At 40.5% G+C, this 12,564-nt stretch overlaps 1 protein-coding gene across 1 annotated transcript in view; it reads left to right on the top strand.

Moving 5' to 3' along the window:
• The first annotated feature begins 1,242 nt into the window (after positions 1-1,242).
• LOC128738052 (transketolase-like protein 2) overlaps positions 1,243-12,564 on the top strand; it is a 32,657-nt gene continuing 21,335 nt past the window's right edge. The window contains exon 1 of the mRNA XM_053832872.1: positions 1,243-1,444. Within this exon, the coding sequence (XP_053688847.1) occupies positions 1,338-1,444 (107 nt within the window). The 5' untranslated portion in view covers positions 1,243-1,337. The remainder of the gene's footprint in view (positions 1,445-12,564) is intronic.

The raw sequence follows: 12,564 nt of genomic DNA, 5'->3' as shown, positions 1-12,564 counted from the left end.
CTGAAATTAGTTTTAATTTAGTATTTAGCAAATTCTTTTTACCTCAACCTTACAATTTGTCTCCTATAATAATACTTTTTCCCCTTCCAAACAAAGTCTTACTTAATTAATATAATGCCTGCGAAGATTTTAGAGTTAAGTTAGAATCAAATTACTTAATACCGAAAACCATTTTACTTTTACTATAATTTTAATTTTACTTCACTTTGCCTTCTTCATCACTGCAATAATTGTGCTAATATATAAAGTTTTTTATTTGTGAGATATTTAGATTAGTGATATGATTTTTATCTGACACTGACATGTCATGCCTTGTCATTTGACTCAAACCCAGGTGTCTGTCCTGGCTCCTTTTTCTGCAACAGGATACGACACTTAGCCCCAAATTTATCGTGTCACCAAGTTTTGTGACACAAATAACGCAAATAACAGCACCTTCCGTTGATATTGCCCGCTTCTTCGGATTGGCAAGGCAGTGTTTATGTCTTATATGGTTACCAAAAATTTTTGTTTCGCGTTGCTATATGACCTGTTGATGAACATTACTCTAGATAGAATTAACAAAAGGGCGAATGTCGCAAATGTAAACAAAACGAGTGAGAGTTACTTTTTGCTGGACCACCATAGGAAAATCAACCCTCACTCGGTTTGTTTACGCTTGCGACATTCGCCCTTTTGTTAATTCTATCTTCAACTTTTTAGAAGAGTGAGAAAAATGAGTGCTTGTGAAGTAGAGGTGGGCAAAACGGCTCTTTTGTGTGAGCGGCTCCGAACCGTTCATTTGCTGCTGCGAACCGATTCAAATGAGCGGCTCATTGCTCACAGTTCGTTGTTCGGCAGGTTGACAGTTCGGAAAATTACGATTCCCGAACCAAACTTCGTGTCGCCTTCGGGCGCATTTGAGGAACCGTGGTTCTTTTTCAAGAGCCGTTCGTTTGAACGCTCTGTTTTGCGAACCGGTTCATTTGAACGGCCGTTCGCCCATCTCTATTGTGAAGGGACCTCACGTCCCTTGTGGTACCTGAAAAAATCGTTCGCGTGTTGTCTGTATAGTTTGTGCTGCCACTTTTCACATTCAATGTAGAGTTCACGCACGCGCTTGAACAGTCAGCCCAAAATTGAACACAAAATAAGAAGAATAAGAACTGTCAACGAATCAACATTGCCACACCTGTATATACCACATTGGTCGCGAATCAGATCAGCATCAGAGTTTACCTCAGATCGAATCGAAATCAGTCTGAAGTTTGAACTGCAAAGTAAGAGACGTGTGTTCATGTCTTTTGTCTTGTAAAAATTTGTTTTCGCTGTTTGAAAAGAGTTTTTGTAATTTAAGAATGCCGACATATCACAAACCCGAGGCTAAATCTATCCAGGAGTTGAAGGATATTGCGCACAAGTTACGCATTCATTCCATCACTTCAACTCAGGCTTCGAAATCTGGGTAAATATAAATTACCATTCAAGAGAGAAGTACTTCGGTATAGTTTTTATTATAAATACAGTTTTTTCGAGTATTAATATTATACTGATAGCATGCACATTAAGGCAAACTTATTTTACTGACTACTAAAGGTCAAAGAGAGGTCAATCATAGGACAATTACATTCATTGGGTCAAGCTCAAACACAGGGCTAGTGATGTGCGAAAGTTTTTATGAAACATGCGGTCAATCGTGTGTAGTCCGTGTTACAATTTATTAACCTAATACAACCCGGACTCGATTATCCGGGTGCTCATTTTTATTTTCAGCCCGGATAATCGAACCATCATTGTTGGTACAAATTTTTTTTTTGTATGCTAAGTTTTTTGACTTTTAGGTATCAGAAATGTTGTATTTATTATTGATCTATCTTCCCAAAAGTCAGAAAAATCCTTTTTACGAATTTTTCCACTGATGATTTTTTTTGGTACAATATTATTTTTTGTATGTTATATTTTTTAATATTTAGGTATTATAAATGTTTTTTATTATTGATTAATCCCCCCTAAAGTCATAAATTTTTTTTTTGCAATTTTTTTTACTGATGATTACAATGATGATGGTGATTATGATAATGATGTTGGTGATAAAGATTTTTAAGTAAAAAAATTGATTTCATCGCAGGATTTATTTTTGTTTTGTTCGCCGATAAAAGGGATATAAGAAAGGAATTTTATAGCTTTAGGGAGGTGAATCAATGCTTGTCCAGTTGTAATCATCATGTAGCATGAAAACTATAACATTTGGGTTTAAAATAAATCAGCGAAAAAAAAAATATTTTTTTTCACCCGGATAATCGAGTCTAAAAACCCGGATAATCGAGTCCGGCCTGTATTGCACTTATAGAAAAGTGCTGTTCTATAGGTGAACAAAAGCTTCATTCGACAAGTAGTTGGCGCCGCGGTAAAAATGATGATATTTTTATTTCGAGCTGTCAAAACACATAGATAACTAAAATCATAAGAGGCGAATTTGAATTTTTTTAAAAATACGCGCTTTGGAATCAATCAAATGTTATGGTTGGGTTAGAAAATAACATATATACTTACTATAATTTTTATTTGCCTGCATTTTATTTAAAACCATTTATAATTTTATTACATAATAAATACTAAACAATAAGGACATTGATTCAACATGCCTTGTATGAAATATTGTTATAATTTCGCTTAAAATCATTGAAATTACCTTAAACAATATATAGAACACTTTCATGAATATATCTGGATCTAAATTTTTCGGTCCCGAACCTATAAACATAACCACACACACCTAAACTAAATCCGGATCTCAATTTACTTGTCCTAAGTACACATTTCATTTGCAACCCCCAGTGCGCTAGCTGGTAAATAAGATTTCTAACCCGCTGCAGAAAATTCAAGGTTCGCAATATTCATTTTACTGAGATTTAAATGAAAAATGTTATGAGTTGTATATCCGTCCAGCGAAAATTTGTAACTGATCATCATTTTCCTAGTTCGGACAGCCAAATGTAGGAGTCGCATGGGCTTCATTAGTTTTAAGTTTATTCGCCTATTATGAATTTAGATTGCGTAATTTGCCCTTTGCATAGGGCTTTTGCTACACACACATGGAAGACATCTGTTGGGCATACATTGCATATTTTCCTATTCGATGCAGCAAAAACGTGCTGGATAAAATTATCATTTTTTCTAAAATTATTCATCATTTTAAAGCAACTAATAGTCAAAATAACCGACAAATGTTCCCTGAAATATATGCTGACTTTTGGTAACTAGGTTTTCGGTGAATTCGCGTTAAATCGGTGTCCCAAATATACTGATTTTTGAAGCAGTATACGGCATAGGCCAAGTTGAAAGTAACGGAATATAAAATTGGTTTTAGCATAATAAATTGCTTTCTTAGCCGAAAGCAACTACTGGCTATTGATATTTGTTAAGTTTTATCCCGCTAACATAGGTCATAGTTACATTTTTGATCATTGCTACTGCGTCTTAGCTTATTTGTTGAAAATAATTTTTTTATTTAGTAAACAGATATATTACCTTGCCATATGTATGAAGCAATTTGTAATATATGTTTTAAATAAAGAAAATAAATCATTTAAAAAATTTTGTTCTTCCCAGCCCGTGTGTTTTATATGGAGCTGTCACTTTTGCCTGCCCAACAGATCTCCAATACATATGCACTCTGCAAACACCCTATTGAAAGTTGGATTTTGAGCACACTTGTCGACCAACATTTGAAAGGGGCGGATAAGCCAACTGTCAAACAGAACGGGTGAGAGTTATTTTTTGCTGGAGCAGCATAGGAAAATGAACTCTCACTCGTTCTGTTTGACAGTTGGCTTATCCGCCCTTTTCAAATGTTAGTCGACACTTGTTCAGTCACACATTTTGTAGGTGAGAAAAGTTGCCAAAATTTCGTGGTAAAAACCCATGAATCTTGGCTGATTCCTATTTGAATTCTAATGCTTAAGTAGAGTTGTTATCGACGCTACGAATAATATAAAAATAGTTTCTAAATACATAATTCCGCGCATAATTCATAATTTCAACAAATATGCAGCATATATGAAATAAATGAAAAATTAAATACTATTTGCTTTTCCTACAACTGGTACTGGCGCCACTGCTAAATCAAATGTCACCTCAGATGGGAGAGTTGTAATGATGGGAAATGCCGATCAAAATCTTTAACGATTATGGATCAAGTTTTCTTATCGTTAATAATTAATAACGATAATATGACAGTATAAGCAAAAATACGTAAGAAATAGAACAAAAATGTTAAAATAATAACAAGCCAAGAAGAAGATTTCGCTTTAAACCCTCCAATTTTCGATACTCTTCCGTGACGATAAAGTTTGATGGTATTATCGATATAAGATTACTAGCGATATTATCAGTAGCACACTTTTCATCACAGTTTTGAAGGTTGCACTTTATAACTGTGCAGTCCAATTGAGTGCGAAGAGCGCAATATGACTTACTCCGAAATATTGTACCTTGCAGCAATTTTATGAGTCCTACGCAAATACGTTTTTTAATAATAATTATCCTGTGCTTACTAAATACACTGAAACTATGCTTGTCAAGCAAGGAGGGGTGCAGTGGGGAGACAATAACGAAAAACTGATGGTTCAAATTGCTAATTTGCAAACATGTGTGGTAAACGCAGAAAATAACCACGCTAATAATTTTCGCGTGGGACTCTAAATAGGTGTAAACTCCGCAATATTGCTTCAATTTTTTTTTATTTGATTTATGGACCCAAATTTAGTATAGTGTCGCCACTCGCCAGCACTAAATTGGAATTCGGAATAAACGGCAAAGGATTTGTCTTCCGTACCATACATTACACCTAATGTCGGAAGTAGTGCGATGTATAGAGGGCAATTCTACACGCGAAATAGTCATAGAAAAGGTGAAATCTAAAATGAACCTCTCTGATTTGGAGGAAACTTTACCAACATGTTTGATAGGAATAGGAGGGAATGTGTGATCCAAAGCTTCATTCGACAATTAGGTAGTTGGCGCCGCGGTAAAAATAATGAGATTTTTGATTTCAAGCTGTCAAAACACAGAAAACTAAAATCATCAGAAGCGAATTTGATTTTTATATAAATACGCACTTTGGAATCATTCAAATGTTATGATTGGGTTAGAAAATAACATATATACTTACAATAATTTTTATTTGCGTGCATTTTATTTAAAACTATTAAAATTTTATTACAAAATACTAAACAATAAGGACATTGATTCAGCATGCCTTGGTTGAAATATTGTTATAATTTTGCTTAAAACCATTAAAATTACCTTAAATAATTAAGTAGAACACTTTCATGAATATATTAAATTTTTCGGTCCCGCACCTATAAACATAACCATACACACTTAAACTAAATCCGGATCTCAATTTACTTATCCTAAGTACACATTTCATTTGCAACCACCAGTGCGCTAGCTAGTAAATAAGATTTCTAACCCGCTGCAGAAAATTTAATGTTCGCAATATTCATTTTGTTTATTTGTTTATTGTTTATTTGTATAAAAAATATCAACAGGCCTACTGGCCCTACTGATACACTTAAACTAGAATCTACGTGCTAGTGCCAGGAAACGAGTTTTCAGTACCTCGCGGCTGACGTTTAAGTCGAAGCAATGTGTGAATCGATTGAAATGGCGTTGCAGACCGATGATTGTGCTAAATGTGCTATAGTTGGTTCGCCGATGCGGAACACGCAGAAATGGACCGTTGCGTAGAACACGACTTTGGGCGTATATGTTGAGGTTCGCGAGTAGACATGGGCAATCCACTCTCGAGGTCAGCATGTTGGCGACTGCCATTGCTCTGATCACGTCACGACGAGTGGTCAACGGGTCAAGATCGATGAGTCTGCAGCGTTGTTCATAGCAGGGCAGCTGAAAGGGGTTGTTCCAGGGCAATCTTCGAAGTGCAAAACGTATGAATCGGCGCTGCACTGACTCGATTCGGTCAACTCCATTTTGGTAGTACGGACTCCACACAGGAGCACAGTACTCAAGGTTGGACCGGACAAGAGCACAGTAGAGAGCTTTGAGGCAGTAGATGTCGTTGAAGTTCTTGGCGATCCGCATGATAAATCCCAGATTCCTGCAGGCCTTATCGACAATATATGCGATGTGCTGTTTGAAGTCGAGCTTAGAGTCAAGCAGTATTCCCAAGTCCTTAACACAGTTTTCGCGGCGTAGAGGCACGTCTGATAGAATGTAGTCGAAAACGAGAGGGTTCAATTTCCTTGAGAATGTAATTATTTCACATTTGTCGGAATTTAGCAGCATGCGGTTGTCTGTGCACCATTTTGCAAAAATCAACAGCTGCTCTTGCAGGAACGCGGCGTCGGACGGACTATCGACTTTAGCATACAGCTTCAGATCGTCGGCAAAAGAGAGTCGCGGGCATTTAAGCAGGAAGTTGACATCGTTGAAGTAGATGAGGAAAACCAAAGGTCCGAGATGGCTACCTTGTGGAATTCCAGAACTAGCAGTGAAAGGTCTGGAGGTGAACCCGTCGATACTAACTTCTAGGTGGCGATCGGAGAGGTAGGAATTAAACCATCGTAGCAACGAGCCTCCGATTCCGAGTTTGTCCAGTTTGGCGATGGCGATTCGATGGTTCAATTTGTCGAAAGCAGCGGAAAGGTCCGTGTAAATAACGTCCGTCTGCGACCGGTCGTCGAAACTTTTTATCACGTCGGACGTAAGAGTTAGAAGATTGGTTGTCGTGGACCGCTGGGGCATAAAGCCGTGTTGATCGTCTACGACATATTGCTTAAAGAATGCAAATATAGGTGCATACACAACAAGCTCGAACAGTTTTGATATTGAGTTTAGTGCAGAGATGCCGCGATAGTTATTCACATTTCTCCTATTCCCCTTTTTATGAACAGGAAACATGTATGCCGATTTCCATATTGTTGGGAAGACACCTGTACTGATTGATAAACTGAACAGGTGGCTCATCGGAGCAACCAAGGCGTTGATACACTGTTTCAGCAGAACAGACGGAATACCATCCGGTCCAGAAGAACGAGAGGACTTTAGCTTCGCGGCGGCTGATATGACCATCGCGTCGTCGATGGAAAGGTGAGTTAAGCAATTGCTAAGTACGGGGACGCACTGGATGGCTGCGGAAATTTCTTCTCTTGTCAATCTTTCGTCAGTAAATACGCTGGAGAATTTCCGCGCGAATAGTTGGGAAATCTGTTCTGTGTTACTGGCAGTTTCACTACCCAGGAACATTACCGAAGGAAGCCCGTTGTCCTTCCGCTGTTCGTTGACGTGCTTCCAAAAGGATTTGGGATTCCTTTTCAGTCTACGTTCGATGTTGCTCAGGTAATTCCGGAAACAGGAGCGACTCAATCGTTTGTAACGCGTGTTGATCGACGAGTAGTGGTTACGGAGTGGCAACGTTCGATATTTTGAAAATTTCTTGAGAGCGGTCTTTCTCTCGGATTTCAGACGTCGTAACATAGCGTTTACCCAGGGTATCTGCTTCAGAGCGGGCATGGTTCTTTTTGGTACATGTCGATCGATAGCGTAGTTCAGGATGTTGGAGAAAGTCATTGCGGCAGAATTGACATCATCCTTGTCCAAAACTGCATCCCAATTGATGCTAGTCAGGGTTCTTTGGATTTCCCTGAAGTCCGCACGGGCGAAATCATAGTAGACGATCGGTGGTGCACTAGTCACGTCAAGACGTATTTGTTGACGGATAGTAACCAGCAAGGGTGGATGATGTGGAACGTCCTTAACTAGAGGGGAAGGAGCCATCGCTATTTCGGGAGCCTGAACTTGCACACTAGCAAAGCATAAATCGAGAAAGCGACCGTTTTCGTTAGCAATGTTGTTAACTTGTTGCATGGTGGCAGTGCTGTAGCAGTCGAGTAACTCGTTAGTGAGTGGGGATAGAGACGACGAGCTAGAGTCAACGTACATGAAACCATTGCCTCGTCCGCGCCACTTTAACCCAGGCAGGTTGAAATCGCCCATAACTATTATCTCGTCTACTGGAGACGCCATTGAAGCTATTGCAGTAACTGAATTCATATGAGCATTCAAAATAACGGGATCGCGGATGCGATCAGGAGGCAGATACAGTGCACACAAGAACAGCCTCCGGTCTGCAAGCTTTACCGTCACCCACACTTGCTCGACGGGCAGCCAGTCGTCCTTTTCGACGATAGACGCTTTGAACTGGTGATGGACTGCTATCGAGACGCCACCTTCTGTGCTTTTGCGACTATTGTGTATGCTGCGGTCGCAACGGAACACATCATAATTAGGCCCAAATATCTGCCGAGAGCACGTACGATTGTCAAGCCAGGTTTCGGTCAATACGATTATCTCGTACGGACTGTCGGAGCAGGCGAGCAGATAGTCAACAGCACTCGTGTTCATTCCACCCACATTTTGGTAGTAGCAGTGAATATGTTGGGGTTCTGTGCGGTTGTACGGTTCCTGGTTGCGAAGCGAAGGACTGGAAGCAGAGTACGGATCACCAGTGGGGCGGGAATCAATAATTACGAACTTGCCTGGTAGGGGGTTTTGGACGCCCCGTCCGCTTCTCCCGCACGCAGGACCGGGACGGCTGCTGGTCGCTGGCTGGAATGACTCGACTGCGGCAGGGAGGTCGGGGGCGTCCATGGTGCCAACAACAGTGCATCCCGGTGTTCCGGTGTAAGTTGGTTGACTGAAACTGGCAGAAGCATCGAGCCGGCGGAAATCAGTTGGCTGAACCTCGAGGATCGGTAAGCCGGTAGTTGAAGAACTGGAAACGTAAACTGCATCAGCAGAGAAATAGCGGTTCAGCGTGATATACTTGCCGAGGGTGGGTGTCTGGAAGCCCTGGCTCCCGCACCCGCACACAGGACCGGAACGACTGATGTACGCTGGCGGGAATGTCTCGACTGCGGCGGGGGGGTTGGGGGCTTCCATGATGCTGTACTCGATGCATTCCGGTATCGCCTGAATTTCAGCAACTAGGCGTCTGAAGTCGACGGCTCTAAAGGGGCTGGAGAGTCCAGCGCCATCGGAGTCACGGATAAGGTGTCGACAGCAGAGTTACCGGGTGGTTTAACGGCTGGAGTTGCAGGCGGAGCGGTGGGAATAGGGGGAAGCCATACCGCTGGATTCGAACGAGCGTCACGGTAGAGATGACATTTCCGAGAGACGAAACCACACTTTTGAAGCGCGCAAACTTCATTAGTTTTACGCACTCGTCACACATCCAGAATAAGTTGGGATTTTCGTGGAGAATCTTCGAGAACGGACCGTTGAAACCAGCGCACCGAACATGGCAGGCTTGGTCGCAAAAACCCATACATGTAATATGATCATCTGCTTTTTTCAGTGTTTTAGCACAGCGGTCACAAGCGGAACAGTTGGTCATATTGACTCGAAAAATATCGATTCTTGTTAGAGTGTACGGTATGCGACCGCCGATATGGATGCCCTTAGGATCACTCTGACAGCAGGTACACGCAGTGTGCAGATTTATTTCCGTGTAGCACTGGCACTGGCTTCGTACAAGATGTAAACAAAACAGTCGAACAAGATCACCTAAAAGCTCGTAGAGTCACTTCGATTGTGTTCGATTGTTAAAATTACTATTGAAAAACGCCACAGGCAATCTTCGTTAGCACTCTTCACAAAGAAAAAACAATAAAACAAACGATACACAAGTAAAATAATATCGAAAACTTAGCGGGTGGTAAAAACACAGCTATCAACGTTCAATACACTGAACCGAAAACTGAGATTGAAATAAAAAATGTTTTGATTTGTATATCCGTCCAGCGAAAAATTGTAACTGATCATCATTTTTCTAGTTCGGACAACCAAATGTAAGAGTCGCATGGGCTCCATTAGTTTTGCGTTTATTCGCCTATATGCACCTTCAACAGGTTTTGGTACCATTTTGATTTAAGACTCATTTTTAAAAAGGGCGTATTTATTTTCATGTGTATTATGTTTGAAAGGTCGTATTGTCCATTGCAAGGTAAATTGTACCATCCAAAGTGCGATATCGCTCATAAAAGTGCTATTTTGCATTAAATCGTTTCGTTTCGGTATCTTCGGCACACTTATTGCTTGGAAGTAGGGATGGGAAAACTATCATTAACTACTGATAGTTATCAGTAAGCAATAATATCACTAAGTATCAGTAAGGTTTCACTAGAGTGACTATATACAGAGTGGCGACAATGTCAAAATTGGAATGATAATTATCTGTCAGTGTCATTCCAATCGAGCAGACGACCTATCCAACGCGTATGCAGGGAAGAGAAAGAAAAACCTTGGAAAAACCGCATTGCATACATTTGGGATGACTTGTCGCCACTCTGTATATAGTCACTCTAGGTTTCACTATTATTGATATTTACTGATATAGTTACACGTTGTCCCGTTAGAAAAATTAATTGGATTAAACTTATTAGTCGGTAGTTGCGTACGACAAACGTGGATGACACAATATATTGTAGTCATCGTCAGTAGCCTAAACCCGGGGTAGCTCGCGCTGATTCAAGCAGTCACCATTTAACTCGAACTTTGGCCACTCGTCGCCAATTTTCCAGTCGTCTCAAAAGTCACAAATCACTTTCGACGTGATCGTGCCATCTTGCACATTGAGCCCCTGTTCCTGATGCCAGTAAGGTTGTTGAAGACAACTGTTTCCGTCGCACTATCGTCCGACATTCTCACGACGCATCTGGCCCACCGTAGCCTACTGACTTTCGCCAAATATACGATGGGATTCTCTCCAAACAATGCCTGTAGCTCGTGATTAATACGTCTCCACCACTCTTCGCTTTCAGTTTGAACTCCGCCAAGTATCCGCAGTACCCTTTCGTTCGGATACGGCAAGGGCGCGTGTATCCTCTGTGAGCGACCTTACGAGTCCATAAAGAACTATTGACCTAATAAAAGATTTGTGCATTATCAGCTTCGTACGGTAGCATATGCTTCTTGATCGTAGCGTATAGCGAAGGACAAAGTAAGCTCGATTTCCCGCTTGATTGCGCCGCTGGGTTGCCTTACTAATGTTGTCCACGGTCACCAGCAATCCAAAATAAACGAGTTTATCTACCAATTCTAGTTCGTCGCCGTCGAGGGTTACCATCCGTGAGAGGCACGCGTTTGGTTCCTTAGAGCCTCTTCCTTTCATGTATGTGATCTTTGACGTATTTATTATTAATCTGATCTTCCTAGACTACTGCCTTCAACCTGGCGTAGGTTGCCTCCACCATCGCAAGGTTCATAGCTATGATATCAGTCATCTTGTCACCTTGTCTCAACCCTCGCCGTGTCTCGACGGGTGTGTCCCTGAGATGTGCACGAAACACACCACTCGATCCAATAGCTCTGATCAGTAGCGTCAGTTTATCTTGGAAACCGTGTTCATCCAGTAAGTGCAATTGCTGGTCTTGATCGACTGATTCATGTCATGCGTAGGTATGATGTGCTCCCAACATATTTGCTGGGTGGTAAAAATCTGGTTCGTAGTTGTGCGAGCCTCCATAAAACTAGCTTGGTAAATTACAAAGTAAACTTACAATGAAGAACGCAGTTATAATACCGTGAACCCCCGTTCGTTTGACCGTTTTTAATCTGAACACTTTTTAATTTGAACGCCGTTGGTTTGCACGACGTGCAAATTAAAAATGGTTCAAATGTCATTCTCAATATGACATCATTCGCTTATGCAGACAATGCACATAAACACAATTTGTTTGTACTGGTCTAGCGTGTTTAATCTGTTTCACATTGCATTTTCCCAACTATTATGGTAGAAATCCGATCGGAGAATGAAATATTCGCTGCTTGCAACTGCCAACTGAATCAAACCACCAAAACAATAACAAAGAGCAGGGCGACCAGTTTACACAGGTTACAGCATATTTAGGGTTACCAGTTGTTCAAATTAAAAACTAACCCCGTTCGTTTGCATGAGGGATCGTTCAAACGAACGGGGGTCCACTGTATTACAATTTTCCATTTTTTACTTCAATGCCCTGATGAGTAAAATTACTGATATTTACTGATAGTTATCAGTAACGTACTGAAATTACTGATAGTTATCAGTAGCGATTTTTAATGATAGTTCCCATCCCTACTTGGAAGATAACGAAAAAGTGCGCCGAAGATACCGAAACGATTTAATGTAAAATAGCTCTTTTATGAGCGATATCGCACTTTGGATGGTACAATTTTCCTTGCAATTGACAATATTTCGAAAACTATCGTTACACCTGTAATTAAACAAAAAGAAAACTTATCCAATTTAATTCTACTATGTATATTTTATTCACGACAGATACGTATTTTACCTACGACTCGCAGGCTTCATCAGTGTCTGTTTTCGAACCATAAATTAGACAGAGAAATTTTACAGTTTTTATAGGAGATTAAGATTACACATGATAGGTATACAAAATTAGTGTAGGTAAACGGATGGAATGTGTTAATTGATGTACTGCCGTGAATCGCATAACAGTCCCATTGATATAGGAAACTCCATAGAAAAAGGGACTGTTATGCGACTCACGACAGCGA

This window comes from Sabethes cyaneus, chromosome 2 (assembly GCF_943734655.1).
Source record: "Sabethes cyaneus chromosome 2, idSabCyanKW18_F2, whole genome shotgun sequence".
NCBI lineage: Eukaryota > Metazoa > Arthropoda > Insecta > Diptera > Culicidae > Sabethes > Sabethes cyaneus.
Note: the sequence above shows the minus strand (reverse complement) of the source record. Positions and strands in the feature narration are given on the sequence as shown.